The 23,798-nt window shown below is 54.9% G+C and overlaps 1 protein-coding gene across 1 annotated transcript in view; it reads right to left on the reverse strand.

Moving 5' to 3' along the window:
* The window catches only part of LOC119095555 (dystrophin), a 47,934-nt gene that overhangs the window by 14,788 nt on the left and 9,348 nt on the right, over positions 1 to 23,798 (reverse strand). The window contains exons 2-5 of the mRNA XM_037218408.1: positions 18,733 to 18,887; positions 8,433 to 8,577; positions 7,419 to 7,542; positions 5,894 to 6,060 (exon numbers count right to left, since the gene is read on the reverse strand). Of these exons, the coding sequence (XP_037074303.1) occupies positions 5,894 to 6,060; positions 7,419 to 7,542; positions 8,433 to 8,577; positions 18,733 to 18,887 (591 nt within the window). The remainder of the gene's footprint in view (positions 1 to 5,893; positions 6,061 to 7,418; positions 7,543 to 8,432; positions 8,578 to 18,732; positions 18,888 to 23,798) is intronic.

Here is a 23,798-nt window from a genome sequence, read left to right on the forward strand (position 1 = left end):
ACCCCCGTGCGTGTGTGGATGTCAAACATTAAACGCGCGATGAACAGACTGATTGGGCGGACAGACGGCTGCCTCCTCTGGATCTCGCACGCAGGAGCAACGGGCATATTGCAGCACACATCATTCATCACTGAGTCGGTGACAGGTCTCACCGTCCGGCGGCCGGCCGTCCGAGCGGCTCGCCCCACGCACCTCCGTCAGCCAGATGGCGTCAACGTCCCTACGGGGGGCGGGGGACACGGCACCGGCAGCCGCACGCCAGGGTGGCGGCGGCGGTCGGCCGGGGGGTCCCGAGAGCCGACGTCGCGGCAGCAGCAGCGGCGAGCGCGCCGCCCGCCGCTCGCAGCACAGCTCGGCGTAGCCGGAGACGGCGTCCGGCGGCGGCGGCGGCGGCGGGGTCAGCCGCGGCGGCTCAGAGACCGGGCGCAGCGCCGCCGGCGGCGTCCAGGTGATCGGGCGGACCGGCCGCGCTGCCATGGCAACGCCGGCTCTGTCACGTGACCACGCTCACACCCGCACCACGCCACAACGTCGCGAGGCCACGAGCTCCCGCGGCGACGCGTGGCACCGTCGCCGGCGGCGTACTCGGAGTCGCAACCGCGCGCGCGCGGGTCAAAGGTGACGCTCGCCGCCTGCCCGGAGGCGGTGCGCGCGCCGGCCGCGCGTCGTTCGGCGACTGAGGCGCCGCCGGCGCGAGGCGTCGGCCCGGTGGAGGACCGCACAGCCAGCTGTGCTGCCGCTGCAGTACGGCCGCGCTTTTTCAAGGCCCCGCAGATGCGAACAGATAACAGCAGTGCGATTTTCCAGGCCAGATGACAGCAACAGCAATGGCGGTCGCAGGCCGTACTGCTCAGATGCAGCAAGCTGTTAGCCCAGCTTCCTGCTTTGTTATTACATGTCAGTACAAATTCTCAGACATGGCGACTCCAAGACGTCGTCCCACATGCGTAAGTGCAACATGGGGGCCAACGCAAACAAGCCGTGGCCATCTCCCAGCCCCGTCTGCAGGGCCATCACCGCCACTGAAATCAAACGCCAAGTTTCTGGCCACCGAATCCTGCACCAAACATTGGCGCACACATGGCTCACCGCCCCCGCCCTCGTTTCCGGAACATGACCGCTGGCTGGTGGTGATACCCCTACGGCCCAGTGCAGGTCTCCTTGCGTGAGTGCTTGGTTGGCAGCTGAGCACCGCCTGCGCTGCGTTCGCCAGATCCTGAGCACCGTCTTCAGCTCCGTTCTCCGCCCCAGGGGACACTCCCATCGCCAGGAGTGTATTTTCCTATTCAGTTGTGGCAGGGGTGTGTTTTCACAAACAAGATTAGGGATAAGCGGGAGAAATAGCAACACCTGCCCTCAAAATGCAAAAAAGACGTTACAGGACTGGACTTCAGCATCCAAATTTTGGAAATAAAGTGAGCCATGTCTGTGGATAAATACGGTTTTGACTACTCTGGGGTAGACTAAGGCATTTTGTCTTGCTCAGTAGCTCCAACTAAATTTGCAAAACTACGCCTTTGGCCGTAGCGGTTCGTGGGTTGTTGAGCCAGACCAGGACATAGCAGCGGCCCAAGAAATATCATTAGAAAATAAACCGATGATGAGTCCGCAATGCCACTTGTGGCGCAATTTTCTCGTTTCTTTTGCAGCAGTGTTACCCATGTGTGATTCGAAGTCGCCTCGACATACTTGCTCCATGTTCAGTAGAATACATTCAACAACACACACACACACACACACACACACACACACACACACACACACACACACACATATATATATATATATATATATATATATATATATATATATATATATATATATATATATATATATTTAAGCTCACACGCACCAGTTTTCGGAAACATGCTTACTGGCACAGTGCTGCTTCTTTGCGGACCATATGCCGCTGGGCAAGCGGCAGACAGTGGCAAACGAACGCCTCGAACGAATACCAATAAGGGACAAATCGTGATAAGAAGGGGGCAAACAAACGCCTAGAACAAACCCCAAAAACGGGTGTCAACGCATGCGCGCACGGCTGACGACGGGCGCTTATGAGGGCAGATGATTTCGGAGGAGCGGTGGAGTAGCCTACAAAACATTAGCAACCTCGTCAGCGCCGGCACAGTCACAATCTGCCGGGCGGTGAAGCTACTCGGGTACTCGCATGTGTGCTGTGAATGGGTGCTGCACTGCTTCCGACAAGAGCAGAAGAATGCACGCGCAGAGGCTGCGCAGGAGTGCTTGATCAGTACGAAGCTGGCTACAAACAGGTTCCGGACTTAACAGTCACTTATGATGAGACGCGGGCGCATTTCTACGGCCCGCTGGCCGAAAACAAGAGCAAGGAATAAAATAAATCCGACGAGAGGACCTCACCCCAGCCCAAGCTCAGACACATGGGCGGGGGTTGTAGCGATTGGGGGGTTTGGTCGCGCCACTGCTACAATCATATTGCGCTGGCGCGCGGGTGGGATGGCCATGTGTACGGTGTTCTGCGACACAGACAGCACAATCAGCATCGACGTCCTTCCCGGGATAAGACGATTAACTCCACATAGTACTCCTCGCGCTGAAGAAGATTATTGGAGCCATGCCAAAAAAACACTATCCAAGCGAGGCCACAGATTTCAGCCCCATCACGACAACGCACAACCTCACGTCGCCGTCGTATGAGACGGCGACGCTTTTGAGAGGATGTGAAATCCCCACTGCCCAACACCCGCTCTCTTCGCCTGACCTGGCCCCGGCGACTTTTCCATTCTCCCAAAACTCAATTGAGTAAAAAGTGAAAAATAGTCTATCAGTGCCGAGGAGCTGGAACGGTATTGTGGCGCGTTTTCGGAGGCACCAGAAAAGGAGAGGCTGGTGCGGCCCTCAGGATAGGAGTGGAACGGCTTCGTAAGTGTGCACGGCTTGGATGCTAAGATATACTTATCTGTTGCATGTTGGCCTGGACTTTTAAAACAACATCCACAAATTCTGAAGCGGCCCCTACAACTCGAGTACCGTCAGTGGCAAAATCCAAAAATCGCATATGTCTCCAATCAGCGTGGTGAGAGGAAGGTTTGTGTGACATTTTGGTCGAGATCGGACCACTTTGCGTGGTGCAGCGCGGGCAAATCTGCCCCATAGGCTGAGCAATGGCCGGCGGGATTTGCTGCGAGCGACATAGCGACATCACATCAGTATCGAGCTTCTCCAGCCCTTTCACGGATCTTGGCACGGCTCTTGGCTCACTGTGTTCATGGACCGTGGTTGCCGTCCAATTTAAATTATAGCACAATTGTACCGCTTGTCAAAAACTTGTGTTTATTCCAGGAGCGTTTCTTTTGAAAAATCGGCTGCGGGGAAATGAACCGATAAGGTTAATCTAACCTACCCCAGAACCTGATTTGTTCCCGGATTTCGGCCACTTTGGTTTACGTCTCCGATAATGGAATAGAATAACTCTTAAATGATATTTCATGGATGATGACTTTGATGTGGTTGCGAAGGTGTGACTTCACATTTCAGAGCGATGTGAAGGTACATTTTTTAAACGGTTTAAAAGGAGTATGAATTACAGAAAAAAAACATCTGAGAAACTCGAGCCATTGTGATCAACGAACATATGTGTCGTCCATCGTTGATCGAAGGTGGCTCCAGGCGCAAAAGACAGTACGGTGGGAAATGGCGTGGTCTGGCACGTACGGACGAGAGCATATAGGATATTTTGAGTGCACTGCCACGATGTAACTAAATATCATGTGTATCAAAACATCATTTGTTTGAGCATTACATATCTAAACCTAAAACTTATTTTACACGACCTTCTCAAGAAACATGTTGATAATTATGAAGACAATTTGGGGTGATACTGGCGACCGGATGCGTCTTCGCAGCGGCCGCCTTAAAAAAATGTCACGACCAACGCTTTGACATGTGCCGGAAGTTGATATAAGCAAGAAGGGTTGTGAATCTTTATGCTTCGGGGATGATGAGTTGGGAGTTTGCATGCTGAAATTAATAAATCTTGCGCATACCAGAGGGTTGTGATAAAGCCATGTCATCAAAGAGGCATTGGTCATACAGAGGAAACTGTAGGTTTCGAAGCTGTGCACATGGCCAGATATATTCGCAAAAGGTGATCAACACCATCCCAACATTTCTTTTGCTCTGGAACAGAACCGCACAAAATGTTTACATTCCAACCCTTGACACCCTTTTTGTGGTACAAACTGGCGGAAGATACAGCACCGAACTGTACTTTAAATTGTCCTGCCCAGCAGAGCAGTTCAATCTGTTCCGATACATCGGCTGGTTAGAACGCCTGCATTCTGATTCACAGACCTGCGGCGGGGTGGGTTCGAGTCGCCTGAGTCGTGCGCTTTTCCCCTTTACTGGCACAGCCTACGGCCGGTGGCAGCGCGCGCGCCAGGAAAGCAAACAGACTGTGTCTGTGTGAAGCTACCGTTTTCACAAAGTGCCCCAAGTAAAAGTTAACTCACGTTTTACTCAGCGGTGACGAAAGTATTTCTCGCACAACCAAGACAGCGGTAGTATTCAATAACCACTCAATGGTAACGCGTGATAAAAAGCAATGGTAGTCAAACGTGATCTGCATTCGTCAAATCATTACTCCACAGAAGATGTCCCTTGAGGACGAGATTGAGGATCCTGTCAACACCACTCCAGAGAGCAACATCGCTACCGCTCTGATACCCTCCTAGGCGGCCCTGGGGCCACTTCACAGGCTCTAGTGTGACGAGGAGTAGCTTCAGCAACATTTTGCACGGCATGGACTTTCCTGGATTAGTTCAGCACTTCGTTTCGTTCACTGAATCGTTTCGCTGAAATGCACATCCAAAAACTGCCGTGCTGTGGCTTCTCACCCTGTAAAACCTTTCATGATCAGCAACTCAAACGTTCAACTTATTTTGCCTGGGCACACATCGGACAGAACTCAGCGTGGATCACTGGGCTCATCCCTTATAGTACGGACTTGGATCATGCAGAGCTGTGCGCTCGGGCCGTGCGTGTGGTATGCCCTGACGCTGCCCTGCGTGCGACATGACCTAACTCAGCAACCCCGGACTGGCAACGTCATCACCGGAGAGCCCTGCACCTGCTGCTCAGCGCAGTGAGTGAGCAGCCACGGCGGCGGCGGATGCCATTGCTGCAGCGTCCAATTGTGTCCAGATTGTGTGTCAATACGCCCAGTTACGAAAGACCATCTGAGCCTGCGCGGTAATGACCTTGCCCTATACAGCTCCGCTTCGCTCGGGAACTACACACCGGGTAAAATGCGCATTAGTTCGTAATCGCAGCTCAATAAATAGCTATACCGGATATGCGCGAGGAAGACCTCCAGATCCTATTTGTTTCGACTCGTAAGTTTTCATAGTAAAGATGGCCGACATTCCATAATAAGTGAATGCCAGGTTATCAAGCAGCGGTAGGTATGGAGAAAAATGGACGTTTCATGGTGACGCTGATGGTTACAAGCGCTACCATGAAACGTCACGTTTTCTCACAATGTATACAATGTATGATCTGATAAGTTGTTTAACCAATATCTTCTGGTACGTATACTGAACGCCGACCTTTGCAAAGAATTACTACTACGCCAACAGCTGGTAAAAGGACAGTCACTCATTTCAGCCCTTTCGCTCTTTTCGACAGCTGACCACCAGAGATAATCTGCTAGATGGTCCAGCGGCACATGTGACGGTTAGGATCACTAACACTGCAACCTCTCACGTCCAATCCCACGACAGAACCGGTGAAATGTTCGAGCAGTGCGCGGGATTCGAACCAACGTCCCAGTGCTGGACCCGGTATCGCACCATTCACGCCCGCTCCTCGTCTCCCCGTCAGCGCTGGCGAATGGTTTAGTTCCGCAGCTCACCGCCAGGGCCGAGTCAGCGCGTCGTCGGAAGAGTTCGGCGCGTCGGCCGAGCTCTCGCCACTTGTCCTGTAGCTTGGCCGCCTCCCGACCGATAGCCCTCGCCTGCTCCAGACTCTGGTCCAGCTCGGAGCGACGCTCCCGGCCGTAGCCATCGCGCTCGCCTCGACCTGTGGACACGGGTCAGCTCAGCGCGCGCCAATCGCCCACCACAGCCTGTGGACACGGGGCGGCTCGGGGCAAGCCAATCGCTCATCGCGGCCTGTGGATACGGGTCGGCTCAGGACACGCCAATCGCCCACCACAGCCTGTGGACACGGGTCAGCTCAGGGTACGCCAATCGCCCATCACGGCTTGTGGACACGGGTCAGCTCAGCGCGCGCCAATCGCCCATCACGGCCTGTGGACACGAGTTAGCTCAGCGCGCGCCAATCGCCCATCACGGCCTGTGGTCACAGGTCAGCTCAGCGCGCGCCAATCGCCCGACGCGCCAGACCGGCGCCGCAGCGGCGAGAGAGGGACATGATAGGCTAGTCGCCTGTCGGAAGAACACGCTCACTTGGGAGCGCGTGACACGTGACACGTGACGTGACGAGACGCGGGATGTGACGCGACATGTGATGTGACACGTGACACGTGACGCAGCACGTGTGCGATACGTGACACGTGACGTGTCGCACGTGACACGTGACACCCGCCACGTCCATGGATAAGGCATAGACGTGGGAGTTACGGGCACGCTGGCTTCGTTACGTGGTGACTGCTAAAATAAGTCACAATCTCAGTCACAGTTCGACGGAAACAAACCATCGATGGTACTGAGCTTAGAGAGAAAGGTATCCTCGGCGTCGCTGGCCGGAGGCACTTTATGCTGGGACGTTGCTGTCTTGCAACTAGATCAGGAGGGATCTTCACTGCCCCCACTGTAGCTACGAACTACTACGGACTACGAACTTCCACGGACTGCCCCCACTACAGACTACGAGCGTAGCCAAAAAGTAGGGCGTGACCTACTGGAATCCTGTGCACTTCCAGGCGGCAGCCGGGATCATACAACCGTTCATACGATTTGGGCCCCAGATAATCGTGTTGTACCCCCGGGGCTTAAGCCAGTCTCCAGAATCAATCGCCTGGCCATTCATCTGTCCCAGGGCGGCAAATCCTGGTGGACACGCCCTGGCAGGTGCCTCAGCTGTCACCAGGGACGGACACACCTCTCCCTGCCTAGAGTGACCCATACCTTCGCTGTCGCTAGACTCGCAGTGGATGGTTGGCTCAGCGCTATCCCTGCCCACTGTGAGCCATACCATCGGTGTTGCTGGCCTTGCAGTGAAGGGCGGGGGGGGGGGGGGGGGGGAGGGTTCGGAGCTCTCCGTGCCCAATGTGAGCCACACCTTCGGTGTCGCTAGTCTCGCAGTGGAGGGCGGGCTGAGAGCTCTCCCTGCCTACAATGGGGCATACCTTCACTGTCGTTGGCCTCGCAGTGGAGGGCGGGCTCAGAGCTCTCCCCATCACATGTGAGCCGTACCTTCAGTATCGCTGGCCTCGCAGTGTAAGGCAGGCTCGGAGCTGACCGCTCTGGCGGCGCTCAGCTTGCTACTGATGAGCGCCTGGCGGTCCGACAGCTGGCTCAGCAGAGAGCGGGCATCCTCCTGCGCAAAAGCGAACGCTGTGATTCGCAGCCATTATAGCAGAAACACGTAGCATCCCGCAGCAGAGAGCGGGTATCCTCCTGCGCGAGAGCGAACGCTGTGATCCGCAGCCATTACAGCAGAAACACGCAGCATCCCAGCTTGGAGAGAAAAGTGGGCCAGCTCCAGAGATATGCATCTTTTTTGCTACTGCCACAAGTTGGGTTAGATTTTGCAGTTTTCCTCCGCTCGGTCCTCCCAAAACAGTCTATTTTGCGAAATTACACCCGTATCCCAAACAATTTCTATCGGCATTCAGAAAGTGGATAGCTTGGATGATAATTTGCGTCGATTGTATGTGTCGTGGTACTGATATTTCTGCTATATCCAAATGGCATCCGCATGACCCCATCATCTGAATTTGTTGATTTATGTTCGCTGATTCACAGTTGCAGCATGCTGGCAGGCAAAAGTGTAACCGAAGAACAACATTCTTAAGATGCACCTTGACTCAACCATTTCGACGTCCCGTTTGAACCACAAACAAACTCCAGTCCCTTGTTCGTTTACAAAAGCAGCTAAATCGAACCCAACGACCGAACAAACACGAACTCGCCGCAAACGGCTAAACACTGCGTAAAATCAGCTGGCGCAGCGGCGAGACATTCCGCACACAATCAGCTGACAGAGCGGCCGAATATTCCGAGCCGCGTCGTCTGTCGTGGCGCGACGGCGCTGGCCGCTACCCGGGCTGCAGCGGAGCAACTGTCGGTGTCTCGCCGCAGCAGTGGTCAGACCCCGGCTGGTGCCACTGGCCGCTGCCCGGGCTGCAGCGGAGCAACTGTCGGTGTCTCGCCGCAGCAGTGGTCAGGCCCCGGCTGAGGCCACTGGCCGCTGCCCCGGCTACCGACCTGCTGCTGCTGGAGCGCCGCTGCGTCCGCGCGGAGCGGCTCCAGCTGATTGAGCTCCGTCTCCTTCCTGATGACCCACTCCAGCAGCTCCTGCAGGGAGAGCAGCAGCCCGCCGCGCCCCTCGCGGCCCAGCTCCGCCTGCGACCTGCGGACGGCACCGGCGCCGGGTCAGCCGAGGTGGACCTCAGCGGCCACTGCGGCGGACACAGGTGGTTGTATGTCTGAAGGATTGTATATCTGTTGATCTGTATTATTGTATATCTGTTGATTGTATATCTGTTGATCTGTAGGATTGATGGGGGGAATGCTGTGAAAAGTGAAGGTGGCAAAGGTGCGGAAATACACGTCTCTCAAGTTGAAGTAGGATCTTAGGCCAACTTTCATCAACGTTAGTGTGACCGTCGCCACGCCTGAGGCCGTACCTGCGATCTCCACTCTCCACTCATGTCCGCTCTGGACAAAGTAAGAGGAAACGCGTCTAAACGTGACGGAGGACACAAATCGCATGATACTTCCGCCGTGCCAGTCATATCTTGTCTGTTATCATAGTTATCTGTTATCGTAGTTATCTCTGGTAGATCATCAGAGCCTACTGGTCTCCGTGGTAATCGCGTGGCTCTCCGGTTCAAGCATTATGACCTAGCCGTGTAACCGTACGGCTGTGACGTCACTGTAGCCTGGCCGCGTGAATGTCAAGCTGACCTGGTTTTAAAAATCATCCTCAGTAATCGATCAACGATGGCACACACCCAACATGTGCGCAAACACGTGCCATAACTCACAACTCGAATCCTGTGTACTCCCGGCCCACTAGCGCGGCGTCTCGTTAGTTGCGGGCACGTCCGTGCGATGTCGCTGCTGATGAGAACAAGTGTGCAGATGGCGCTAATGCTTCCCCGCCTCGGCACGGATCCTAGCGCAATCAAGCATGCAGGCGCTCATGGATAACATGTTTCTGTCCTAGCCATGGTCATAATAACGTACTGTGCCGTAACACATTCTCTTCATGGAAGTAGACACAGAGCTTCCGTATTGAACTCAGATGACGGAATTGTCAACATGACGTGGCGGGAACGACACGATAACATTTAAACGTCAAGTGTTGTAAGACAATACATGACCGTAGTTGGCCGCTGCAGTTCAATTTTTGGCAAATAACGAAGCACCTTGGAAAATGTTCATGAAGCGCAAAGCGTCTAAGATCCAGGACTGAAGCTTTTCAGCGCGCACAAACAAGGCAGGGATGAAACCAGACGCAAACGTATCGCCAACGGTGCTGCATAGGAGACGCCTTCTCAGATGACAATTCAATTTGCCCAGAATGTTGTTGTATAATCTTAAAAGCCTTGTGTCTGCACCAGAATTAATGGGACAACGGATCAGAAACATGAATTCCTATTTCGAAGTGAAATGTTGGGTTAGCCAGGAAAATGAAGAACGATGTGCGCCAGAGGTCGCGCTGCGTTACTCTCGTTCCTCTTACCGCGATTCTCTCGAGAGCGTTACTCTCGAATCCAAGTGCATCTCACTCCTCACTTCAAGTGCCTTTGGATCTCTCCTCGCTTTCCGTTTGCAGCATCCACGCTCGCAGCGCATTCTAACCGCCATTAATTATTGTCTTTGCTTGGCGTCAGCTGTGACCCTCGGAAACGAAACGATGACGCAACCGTGAGTACCAAACTGGGGCGTGTTTGTCCATCGTTAACTCAGGGCATTGGGGGGACACCGCCAGTTGATTTTGCGAGGCTGGCTGCCGGGGCGGCGGAACCCACAGAGTTCACTGTATTTTTTTCCGGGACCCTGACGCGGTGGACGAGTGGTTCGAGGTGTTGCCCCAGTTGAGTCGAGCGGCATCCCACGGGAGGCCGGCGGCGGGAACACCAACAGGAGCGGGGGAAATCGATGACAAGAGTCACCTGGGAGCGCCGCAGTGAGCCGTCTTAAAAGGAAGGCGGCGGATGAATACGAATGACGCGTCCCATCAGGTCCCGTTTGTGTCCGCTATTGGTGCGGGCTTTCAGGCTATTCGTCTGTCTAGACGTGAGGGCTGACAAAAATAGTTTGATTTGATTTGATTTGTGGTATCTGTTGAGTTCTGGTCACTGTATTTCTGCTGAGATTAATTAAATGTTTTCTGTGGGATCCATATTGCTCGACTGGTAACAATGGTCTTTGCGCATGACCTCGATGGCTGCATGCGCCAAACAATACATGCTTTTACATGCATCTTGAACCTATCACCCGATAGCCGCTACCCTAGTTTTTTGGTCACTGCTTACAGCTCTTTGTGAAAGCGAGAAAAACGTGTTTTTTTCCCGGCGTCGCCTACCAAAACAGGCGACCTTTTCAGTGAATAACATCAGTCGTCTTTCGGGCCCTGTCCTCCGCCATGTCACGGCCCAGTGACTAGACGCCACGCTCTGTACGAGGGACGTGACCCAAGCTAGGCGTGTCGCAGACACGGGCGACGCTGGCATCAAAGCTGGTGACGGCTAGATGACACAATGGCCATTGAAACGCAAATCAGACGCGTGCTGGTCCAGGAAACAAATGCTAGTTTTTGCCAGACGACGTGGTAATAGCATGGTGGCAGGGGCACACCCAAGTGCGGAATAGCTGGGTGTACCTTCCTTCCCGTTCGTGTAGTGTTGTTTTTACCTGTTCAGTGCGTCGTTTGTGCGAATAAGTATACTGCTGATGGCGGAGAAGTGGGAGTTATCCCTGGCGAGAAAACCACAGCGACGATGAAAAGGAAAAGACCAAAACCAAAATGGAAATAAACTGCATCCGTGGTGTGGTATATCGAGAACGAGAACCGGCCACCTTGTAAGTTACACGACCTCTGATGCCTGGTGTCTGGACAGCCCAGATTTTCACCCAGACATCGAGACGTTTTCATGCCGCAGACAGCGGCTGATTGCGAAAGGTATTTGTTTGAAGTTCGTGCAAACATGTCTGTGACCACGCGTAAAGAAACCAGCATCAGATCTTAGAAAATGCCCAAGGTCAGTTGTGTAATGGCAAGTTTAAAAGGTCGTCATCAACTGCATTTAAATCAATAAAAAGGAGTGCAGACCAAGTTTTTTCCTCGTTTGGAATAAACCATGATCTCGATGGCCCATGGGCTGGCTCTTGATCGCGCACCCACGTTGGTGCGTGTGGGTCTTGATGGACGGCACTGTGAGAATGGCGCGCATTGACTGACATTGCGCCATGGCGTGCTTCGCTCTGGTGCGAGCTGACGTTCTACAGAGCATGGCATATCAACAAATAGCACAACATATACTCTGTTGTGCTGTCTTGCGATCATTCACATGCACGCCTGGTTCGGCTGATCGCAGCTGCTGGTCGTTGGTCCCCATTATGCCGTGGCACGCGCTTCATCAATTCGTCGCCTATTCGTGCTGTCGCGTTATGCGTGACACTTGCGGAACTCCATGGAGTTCGTGAAAGGTTGTCGTATGCAACAAGCAACCGTAACCCTGAATAGGTAAAAATAAAGCCCCCACTCGGTGCTGGATCATAACGCAGCTATGCACGTTCTCTCCCCGCCCCCTCCTCCCGAAGCCAATTTTAAGCTGTCGATCAACGTCTGTTTGTGATCGCTCCATCAATCCAGCAAGTGCATTATTGGCTTTGAGCCAGCAAGGTGCCCTGTTCGCATCGCGGACATGACGCCAAGTAGACCATGGCCCATCTCCTCACGCAAAAGTGTTGCATCAACCCAGCGGTCATGCCTGGTAAATGATGACCTCCATGAAGAGTCTGACCCACCCACTTTTTAGGACGTGCTTACTTCGCTGGAAGAGTCCCTGCCCACGTGCTCTGTCGCCAGTGCGTGACTGTCGCCGCAGACACCGCTCCAGACAACGAAGCAGAATTGACCGCCACGCCCCGGTCACGTCACCGGCCGGCACGCCGCCGCGCCGCGATCACGTGACTGACCGAGCTCATCGCTGATCCCCGCCATTGGTCGCCGGCATCTGCGCGGGCCCGGGCGACCCCTCCCCCCTCTCGGTGACCCCTCCCCGCCGGAGGGGTGCTGTTGACGTCAACTGTCGCGGGTGGCGAGGTAAATACGGCTGCCGGGTGCCATGTGGCGGGTGAAAGATCACAAGGGGATGGGGTGAGGCGACAAGTCCGCGTAACCAGTCCATCGATTCGGAAGAGATGAGAAGAGGGCTGACCTGGAGGCAGTGTCACTGTAGCCGGTTATGCACGTGCATTTATCAGATGTTATTGGAACGGTCACTCATATGATGGTATTTGGGGACATTTATTCGGACAGTCCGCCCGACTTCGAAATACTGGGCAGCTTTAAAAAATCATGGAAATTCACACCATACGTTGAGCGGTGGGGCAGGGGACTGAGCAGCAAACGGTAATGAAAGTTGCCCCCAAAATTCGCCAAAAATCCAATTTCGTTTCAGCTGTAGTACACTTTCTTCTCAAAGTTGGGGGAAGCTGAAACCCAGGATGGCGGGCGGATCTGGGACCCCCAAAGTGGGTAGGACATGACAACCACACGTACAAGCCTCTTACGTCTCTGAACTTTAGCTTCGGGGAAACAAGCGGCGTTAAGAAAAGATGGCTTGGAACTCCAAAGCTCCTACCAAATATTTTGAAGGGTTGGTTTTCGAAAGCTCGTATAAAATAGGAGAAAGATGCGGGGCATCTAATTTTGGGATTACTTTTGTAAAAAACAAAACTAGCGGGCAGTGAAACCATGTCGGACAGACAACACGACTCGGTAAACGATGCTCGCGATCAGTTATCGGACGTCCGAGGCACTGCATGCCGGTTTTGTTTCCACATGCAAATGCACAATATATATATATACATACATATATATATATATACATATATACAAATATATATATACGTATATATATATATATATATATATATATATATATATATATATATATATGCATGCTGTTGAATGTAGGAACTATAGTTCTGTGGCCTCAATCATCAAAAAGCCAGGCGAAGAGCCCAAGCACTTCGAAATCACGTCTGATGACTTACAAGCATACGTGTAAAGGACATCTCACTTCCGCTGACAAACTACGCTTAACTGCCGAAAAATAAGGATCTGGACCAATAGCGATACATTTCTTGACTCCCTTTAACATAGCACGGCGAGATTATAAAATGAATAACTTTGTAATTTTCCTGGTAAAACCTAAACCCAAGCCAGAAGTAGCTAGCGGCGCGAACAAACCCTTACAGTGCAATCAGGCTCTACCATAGCCAAGCTCAACCACGAGACAGCCGGAGGGCGCTGCGGAAACAGCGGCTCTGTTTATGTCGTTAAATCATAAAAGGGAATGCATGAAAAACATCGGCGTTTAAAACTCGTCAGCACACTTGCCAGACACATGACGGCGTCTTGTACACGGCGAAGGTTGCAGGATAAACAATTCTGACCTCGCAGACGTCCCAAGCTTGGTCATAAATATTGGCCGCAAACGAAGAGCGCAGGGATCTATGAAACATACATTTCCAGGATGTGTTGGGGTGCATCCTGGTCTATCATGAGCTGAGTGTTATTACACGTGATATCCCCCACGTTCAGAAGGGCATGGCTCATTGAACACGTCTGGCTAGAGGGTGTAAACTTTAATTTCTCCACCGCGCCAACCCGCGGGGCAGGGCTAAGTGCTCATGAAAACAGCAGTTACATGAGACGGGCTTTCCCTTAAAAACAAGGGACTCATAACGAGCGTCGGTACTGCACTCATAGCCTTGTGAGCTGCATTAACCTATGTAAACACACTCCAGGCGCTTGCGGTGTTCAGAACATGACACGGTGAGCAACGAGATCTGTTGTGGGGGACGGCATAGCTTGTCTGGAAGGCCTGCCGCGGGGGACACATGGCTTGTCTGCAAGACCTGCTGCGGGTGACACATGACTTGTCTGCAAGACCTGCTGCGGGGGACAGCATGACTTGTCTGGAAGACCTGCCGCGGGGGACAGCATGGCCTGTCTGGGATGACTATGGGTCAGCTCCAGCCGTAGCTGAAACGGTTGGGAGGCCATGCATACATCATACCTCCGTCCGCAACCGCTGTCATTTCCTGTGCGCTCTAAATAGTACCGCCGTTTCTCACTCCTCATTTGGCTTCATTTGTCATTCCAGCTGGGCTATAATTACTGTCATTTTCATTACATTTCTTACCATTGGTCAATTCCTGCAATCGCCCGTCACCAACGTTTCTCTGCGCTCCTCTCTGAGTTTCTCTGCGCTCGTCTCTGAGTTTTTCTGCGCTAGTCTCTGAGTTTTTCTGCGCTCGTCTCTAGTTTCTCTGCGCTTGTCTTTAAGTTTCTTTGCGCTCGCCTCTAAGTTTCTCTGCTCTCGTCTCCGAGTTTCTCTGCGCTCGTCTCCGAGTTTCTCTGTGCTCGTCGCCGAGTTTTTCTGCGCTCGTCTCTGAGTTTCTCTACGCCATCTCTGATTCTTACTGTTCCCCCCGCGATCTCATCCAACTACGAGCCAGCTCCATCGATGCAAGTAAACGACAGCATGTATGTCAACAGCAATAGCCGACAGAGAACAGCATCCAATGACATCCACACGAGGGTTGGACGCTTTTGTTTCTACATGGTCGCTCCTAGCCACAGCCGTTTTCCTGAACGCATACAATATGCGGGAGTGTAGGCTAAAGCTGTAGTAGCACTGCCGGAGTGGGAATCTTATATTGCCAAATCGTTTTAATCTTGCCAATTTCCCCCAAACTTGGAGTTGTTACTGCCAGATTTATCGAAACGCATTCTGCGCCGCCCGTGATTATCTCCCACACCCAACGCTCATCTCGGAACACCACCGTCTTCCAGTGCGCGCACATCCCCGGCCCATGTCGTTTTCCAGTGCTTCTTTTACACCGATTCCGTTTCAGGAGTCATTTCTGACCACAACAGTCTCCCGTTGCCATTTCTGACCGTTGCTGTCTTCCTTTGCTCACCTGTGACTAGCATGGGAAGTTCAACCATTTAATAGCCCGGGAGACCGATCTTTTTCATGCTATTGCACACACGCGATGGGGCCACTGGCTGTTGCTTCTCCGTTCGCTGGGCAACGACCAGCCTGCATCGGGTCAGATGGCGGTCAACCCGGCATCTGTGCGATTCGGGCAAGGCGAATTGAACGGGCAAGTCAGGATGTGAAAATTCGGGGCCAGAGGGCAACGTATTAACAGTAAGGGAGGCACAGCACGATGGAAGCGCATGCCGCTGAGGAGACAGAGGTCTGACACCATGAATTAATATTGGTCTCAGTGGCGCCCAACTGGACGAATTTAGCCACGCTGTCCCTGATTCCCGTCATCGCCCAGGCCTTATCACGACCTTCGGCCACTTCACAGCGCTTAATCTCCGACCAGCGCCGCATCACAGAGCTCATCCCCGTCCGACGCTCTCCGCCGAGCCGCTCTCTGACCGCCGGCGCGCCAGGACTACCGTTCCTAGGCTAACGACTTCGTTACATCTGACTGCCGCCGGTGCCCGGCGCCCATCTCGGGCCGCCGCCGACTCGCGGCCCTCGTCGGCTAACTGGGGCCGCTCCCGGCGCGTTGCACGCGGCCCGGGGCGTCGGCCGCAGCGGCCTTGATGGTTATTACGCGCGGCGGTCGGCCGGCCGGCCGGCAGAACGCCGCGGGCGCCGCCGCCGGCCGCCGCCCGCCACTCATGGTGCGTCGTTATCCCAACCCGTACACGGCCGGCCCGGTCAACGGAGCCGGCGGCGACGGCGGCGTGCACGGCCGGCCGACAGCGGGGTGGGGCCGGCCGCTGGCCGAGCACTGCGAGAACTGGCAGTGGTCGAGCTGCGTGGAGTGTTGATAGGAGCGAGAGCGTGATGTGGGGCTGGGGTGGGTCACGGGCTGCCCAGCTTGAGAGACAGCGTGTAAGAGAGGTCAACGGGTTTGTAATGCACGGAAAATAAGGGTGTTCCCTTTCTGCAGTAAACGTTACCACTTCTCTGCCCGGCGGTCGCGTCGACTGGGATATCAAAAGACACCCGGATCCCATTTCAAACACCAGAATGTCTGTTAAACATTTGACTGATTGCTAGGTCTAATTTCAGTAAATTCAGATCACCTTATTTCCATGGATGACACGTACAAGCGATAAATGACACAGATCAGCAGCCGGTCCAGGCAAAAACCTGGCCAGCCCTAATTGGGCGCTGGTTTAACACACCTCATTACTGGGGTCGCCAGACCACACGACGACCGCCGATGACAGCTGATATGTGTCGGTCACGGACCGGCACTCGGCAGGTGCCTAGGGCGATGATGGTCGGGTTCGGGGCGGGTAGGTTCGGTGTTCCGTTTTGCTGATTGACAACGCTCGTTTCGGTGATCATTGTGTTACGCTCCACTCTACATATGCTTAGGTGCGCTTGTTAGTCGGGTGTGTTTCTGCAGCCGGTTTTTGGTCGTTTTTATGTGTTCCTCGCTGTAGCGGAATGCGGCCAAAGACTCATTCAGAACTAATGTTGCACCGGTAATTGATTTAGTGCCCCACTGAAAACGGATTTGTGTGCTATTGGCGGTAGCCTTCGTGCCCCAGTGGTCGTCACTTGTGTTCCACCGCCAATGCAATTATCCACAGCGTTATATCCCTCTGATGCTCAGCTCACGCCCCACCGCTGCATCACCCCGGTAGCTGGGTCTGAACCCCGCTGCCCGTTCCACAGGCTGGCCGGACGCCGGGGCTGGCGGCACCAGTCAAAGCAGGGCAGCGTCGGTACCAGTAGCCGGCGCCGTGACCTTCACGGTCGAGCGACACCAGTGTGGAGGTGCGCGCCGGGATCGCGAGCCAGCCGGGGGACACTGTCAGCGGGGCGGCGGCCGAGGGGGTGGAGGTGGCTCTGATCCCAGGCCGGCACCGACGGGTCGTTTTCGGATGACCTGAGATGGTGGATCTGCGGTGAAGTTGGGTTGATGGCTATGGTTTGGAGGTGCTTCGAGTGGCGGGTTATTTTTGCCCCCTCCCTTCTCACTTTCGCCCCATCGTGCCTTTGGTCATCGGCATGAGGTGATGAGATCATGTCAGATGGGTCATGACGCCTGCGAACAAGTGTCACCGCCCGTCCAATGTGACCTCAATGTGTTATCTTGAAATCGGAAATATTCTTGCGGTCTCAGCACGTTGTCTCAGTTGACAACCCTAATCTACATCAAAAGAACAAACCTACGTGTTATTTGAACATCCGTCTTTGACGAGGGAAACGCTACATGCTCTGTCAGGGTCAGATCACTTCGTATTAACTAACGTTGATGTTGTGAATGAATCAAGGCCGTTCTGGTGTGTACCGGTTACATCAGTTCTGGCTCATTTGAGATTGTATGCTCACGCGCTCTGTGTAGCTTTCGACGCAGCATAATAACACAAGCAATCCGTTTCGGTCTCTACCTATATAATCAAAGAGGCCTCTTGACGTTTTTGTGCAGTTTCTTACACCGGCAATGACCGTGCATTGATGACAATATTCGTGTGGTAAAGACCGGCCGTCGGTCCCCAAGCAGCGTCCCATGCTGATGCTGTATGCCTGGCACAGTGAGCGAACCTCTAACAAATGCCGAACAAAATGCCAGACTCCGTTCTATTTTTGTTACGTGGCTATTTCGCATTATGGATTATCGGTCCTGCTCTACCCTCAGGCACATGAGGGTTCATTTTTATATCCACCATTGAGTGCAACCGGCCCCACGATTAACTTTCAGCGATCAAAGTCAGAATGACTGGAGGAAACATCGCTGGCTTGCTTAAGCTGCCATTTGGCAATATCTTTCGGAGGCACAAGGAGGCATCTTTCTTCTGCAGTGTCTTTCGGCGGCACCACGGCGTATCTTTCTTTCAACGGCATATTTCAGCGGCACGATGGTGCATCTTTCTTTCAGCGGTGTCCTTCAGCGGCAGTACAGCAGAGGCGAAGCATACCACCGGCCGGCGTTTCGATGAGTGGTTGGCGTGATGCGGTGATAGTTGGCGTGATGCGGTGATAGTTGGCGTGATGCGGTGATAGTTGGCGTGATGCGGTGATAGTTGGCGTGATGCGGTGATAGTTGGCGTGATGCGGTGATAGTTGGCGTGATGCGGTGATAGTTCATGTTTACGGGCCAGGGCGTCACTGACCACCAAATCATGTCATTTGTCAAACCGCGTGTTTTGGTACCCTATGAAGGCCACACAGACGGCGTGACCCCGAATGCCGTCTGGGTACGCCCGTACCCACACGGCACCAGCAGTCCCGGCCGACGCGGCATCATACCCGCCGCCGGCCGGTGAGCCACTGACCTGAAGCTGCTGGTCCGCTCCTGAGGCTGGTCCCAGTGGTGCTGACCCTGCTCCAGCTGGCTCGACAGCTGGACGACCTCCTTCGGCGGATGGGCATCCTCCGAGCCGGGGGGAATGTCCGCCGTTCTGCAGCCCTCGACATCGGTCTGCAGGTCCTGCAGCGGGATGAGGACCGTGAGGGCCGATGAAGAAGCACTGTTCAGATGCTGTTCGGGACGAGCATGTAAGGTGCGCGGGCCTGCAATACGCTGGCCGCATACGGCACATAAGAGACGCGCGCGTCGATAGTGATAAATTGGTACTAGAACGCGGGGATGAAACCGGACAGAAGAAAAAGACCGTAACTCACGAAAACGCCCTCTGCCGGCAGCCATGTCCTGCCAACCTGGCTTACCACCGATCTAAGAAAAAAATATTACCCTCGGTGCTTTTCAGGTGGCCGTCACCGAACGAAGAGTCAAGTGAATCTTCCACACAGCGCCCTGGCAATGGCACACTGCGTGCACCGCACAGCGTCTGCCAGTTTGGTAGCGATGCCCCGTTCGGGGCCTCAGCACGACCGTCGCAAGTGCCTGCCACCGGATCCTGACACCGACAATCTGTGTACCCGACCCCGCGATGTCCGCCACGGTTCCGACCGAGCCGTAAACATTAGGTCACTGTCGCATTCCTGTGTAGGCGGACGGCCACGAGGCCAGCTCATCTAGGCACCTATAAACAGGCATGTTGGGCGCAGCACTCGTCGCCATAGATGATGATGTTATTTTTTTTCATTTATTGATACAAAGTCCGCAGCTTTGAGGGGTTAAAAATAATCTTGATATTTATACTCCGAAGTTCGAAATAGCTATGGATAACCGAAACTGCCCTATAACCGAAGTGACCTCTCCTCAAACAGAAGCAATCAAGCCACACGTTAACTTCCACCATATGTGACCTAACTACGTCAGGGTGAGTCATCGTAGGATACAATAAGTTACGACAGGATATGATGTAAAAACCATGCCGGGGGTGGAGGACATGTACGGAAACGGAAATGTGATGTATGCTATTGACTATCATTCTTGCTTTTGCACCAGCCAGCAAGCGACCTCGCACCAAACCCGTTTGTTTGCTGCGATCGCGTTACTCTTCGAGCAGCATCACAGCCGCTGTTGTGGGTATCCAAGAACACGTCACTTGGACGGCCAGGGTCTGTTTTGTCGTAATGTCGTCAACTGGTTCCGCGTTGGCGTAAGCGCAACCACGGTCTCGGAAGCGCAAATCGTCCAGGATGCCTTGGAAAAAAGCGCATAGCCAGTCATTCCAGGGTGTTTATTCTAGGCTGCCCTTGACAACCGAAATGATGGGTAGCCAACGGTGACAGACGAAATGGCCAGAGTGCTGGCTGAAGCTCTCGTGGCCCGGCTCCCACTCACGCGGAGTATATACAGCCGGGATAAGACAAGACCGAATTTATCATGGTGAGAACGTATCGCGTCGATAACGTCAGCAAACACCCATCGGTTGATGCGGCGGTGAGAGTATTCAGAGCAAATGGCGTCTGCGCGTGCAGCGATGGGTCACGCACGCTAGTTAGGCTTGGCTGGGAGACTGTCACCATCGGTGCACGTCACCCAGTAACGTGTTCAAGCGGGGAGATGCGAACGGGGCACGGGCCCCCACTTCTTATCAAACTTGCACATGCATTATACGCGTCTGAACTGACGTCGACAGTTACAAATCAAGGTACATGTGGTGTTTTCAATCTACCCACCAGCAGACTGGAAACATCGGATGTCGTTAAACATCCCGCTTCACCCGCCTGCGGGGCGCTAAAATCAGTTTTTGGTGAGGGGATAGGCGTTGCACCCCGCCCAATGCAAAAACCTGCATACGTCCCTGACGTCACCGCTAAGGTCAACAGCGTCACAGCGCGTTACTCCAGTTGGCACGTGTGGAGCTCGTGCGTGCATTCGGTCGTGATCGCACCGGGCCCAACGTGACGTCATCCATCCGTCAGCTGCACTCAGACGAGCGCTGCATCGCATCCAACGAGTCTCGTGCAAAAGCCGACCAGGCGCCGGCGGCTTCAAAGAAACGGACTGGGGAAACACGAATGCTGACAGACGCGGTGCCACGCCGCCGCCGGCAGCCGCCTCTCGCGGGCGCCCGCGCCGGGTGCGGCGGCTGCCGAGGTGCACGAATTCCGCGGTCACGTACAGGGCGCTAATTTTGTACGGCCCGGGCGCGCATCGACGCCCGCTGCCAGCCCGCGCCGGGCCCGCGGTGGCGGCGACGGCGGCGGGGCCAAGCGGCGGGACCGAGGCGGCGGGACCTCCCGGGTCCCGACCGCCAGATGTGAGGTGACACACGGCCGCAGCCGCGGCGAGATCGCCGCACAACGCCGCACGCCGCGCCACAATTGGATCGGCGCGGGGGGCTAGTTTTCTGCAGGTTGTCAATTTGAGCCAGTTGTCATAACGCTGGCGAGCTGTTTGCAATGCATCGCGCGACGCCTTGCGCGGGTTTAAATTCGAGCGTGCAAATTTATATCGGATGTCATCTGCATATTCGCTGGAATGCCGGCCACAAAGAGCGAGCAAAGGTCACGACACTGAGGTCATTGTTCTTTCGGGCGACACAGGCTTGTGGAAACGGAAACAAGTCATACTGGCGGCGCGTGACGAATGTGCATATTTAGCACTGATCTACAGACGTTCTCATATGCGCCCTGCCCCTAATACGAGGGCTGACAGCAAATATGACCTTAACATCGAAAGCACGCACGGTCTAAGCTCGATCAGAAACAGGCTGGTGCTGTGACAAAAAAAAAAACGCAAGCCCGCCCGTGTAGCACATGGTGCAGTACCCCAACGACCGGCTAATTACTTGATGCCCATTTAACTTTGAGCTTGGATGTTCACAACCTTTCCACTCACTTCTTAAGCGCGAACTACGCAGGATGCATTTAAGTGCACCCGTTTGCTGAGAGCGCACTTCTGCTTCTGACTCTGGATCTAATCCTGTCCGGAACGACCGGGGTAAAGTCACGGTTTCCGTTATTCGCCTTTCCGCTATTCACAGTTCCGGTTTATGTTGTTGCGTTCCATGAAGCCATGTGAGCTCAGGCATGCCGCCTGCGCCGCCCAGCCGCGCTATTATTTACACTGTACGCTCAGATAACCACGAAGCCGCATTGTATCACGCTTCCCCGTGTGCGCCCATCCTTACGTGCATCTGAAACCGATCTAGACAACCTCCGCATACGCTCCGCTCCTTGAATGTCATTACCCGATTCAGCGCTCTTACGGATCACGAGCGAGCGACTCACGGAAACACGAGCGGCGGTGTTGGCAGCCGCCGCCGGTGACCACCGACCGGGACAGGTCACCACCGGTGACCGCTGGCCGAGACAGGTCACCGCCGGTGACCGCTGATTGAGACAGGTCACCGCCGGTGACCACCGACCTGGACAGGTCACCGCCGGTGACCGATGGTCGGAATACGTCACCGGTGACTCAGCCAGGCCAACAAGGTCCAGGACCGCGGCGGCAGCGGAGGCGGCGGCGCGGCCCCAGCGCCCGCTGAGATGTTGCAGACGGTCCGGCCGCCGGGGCCGGGGCCGGGGCCGACGTCCCCGGCCGAAGCAGACGGCGTCCCCGGCCAATGCAATGCGGTGACGGAACCGCCCGACTGGCGGCCGGCCGGCGTGGCGGCCGGGGGGGGGGGAGGGGGTCGGTACGGTGGGGGAGCGCCCCGCGACGGGCGTGGGGCGATGGCGGAGGGGTGTTCACCGCTAGCGGTTACAGGTCAAGGGTAACCACTGACGATTACAGGTCACTGGTACCGCTGACCGAAACAGGTCACCGCCGACCAAGAGGGGTTACAAGAGACCAGGGAAGGCCATCGCTGAGTAAGCGGCTGATCAGACCACTGATCAAGGCAGGTCGCCGCCGGTCGTCACATGCCACTGGAGATCCGTGGCGCGTCGTTTGAATGGAGATATGCATAGCGCGCCAAACGCCAACGGTCCAGAATCGGTCAGACGAGCAAGAAGCTGGCCAAGACGAATCCAAATATGATCCCGCGCGGATTATCAACGACCCGCGTGATCCAGATGACTAGAGCACTTCATAAGCAGAAACGAACCATACGCCCGGTGATATTTCCATCATCTATCAACAAGTAAAACTCTGAATCCCGCGGCGTCAGGTGAAGCCAATGAGGAAGAGTACGACAAACTCATCTTAGCCAACAGACGGCTGCTTGTCATGGCTGAGCGCAGCTTGAGAACCTATCACCCATCGCCACAAGTCTACCATCTTTCATCCCAACAATATATCAGTCTCTCAGTGAGCCTGCTAATTAATCACCAGTTGTTAAAGCGTCGCAAATGAGAGGAGGCGTTATGCCGACGCCTCCATCGCACCCCTTCTCGCCACGGACCATGCGCTGGCCCACTTCTGGTCTGGCGCCTGCTGCCGCTGCTCTGGCTCACACCCTGTCGCCATTGCTTGATTATCGTCGCGGCAGTGTCACTTTGGGGAGCGGCCAGCCGCCTCCCCCTCCCCCACCCTACTGACGGCCGGGCCGTGTATAAACAAACAGTGCACTGCCGCCGCCGCCGCCGCCGCCGCCACCTCGCCGGAGCATTGTCCCAACCTTCGCGAGGCCCGCAGACGAGGTCGCCCTCGCAGTCACAGACTGGGAAGGCGGCTGCCAGACGGACCAAATCTCACTGACGGCAACGGAAACCAGCCCAACGCACCGAAGAACCGCCACCGCAGCGTGTGAGGTCGCGAAAGCCACCTCACGTCCCCGGCACGCTCGCGCACCTCGGCACCGGCCGGCACCCTCGCCTTTCTGCTCGCCTCGCCGCGCCCTGGAAGCACGCAGCCGGGCGCAGCGGGCCGGGCGGCGGGGTTCCCGGTGGCAGGTGCGGAGCGGCGCCGCGCGGCGCACCTGATACAACCCCGGCGCAGACGACTGCGGGCGCTTCCGGTGACCGGGGCGAACCGGATGAGGGCCGGGACTCGGTGCACCGACCGGCCTGCGGTTCGTGTCGCGGTTGCCAGAGTCACAGT

The sequence above is a fragment of the Pollicipes pollicipes genome, unplaced genomic scaffold, assembly GCF_011947565.3.
Source record: "Pollicipes pollicipes isolate AB1234 unplaced genomic scaffold, Ppol_2.1 Scaffold_4219;HRSCAF=4965_pilon_pilon_pilon, whole genome shotgun sequence".
NCBI lineage: Eukaryota > Metazoa > Arthropoda > Thecostraca > Pollicipedomorpha > Pollicipedidae > Pollicipes > Pollicipes pollicipes.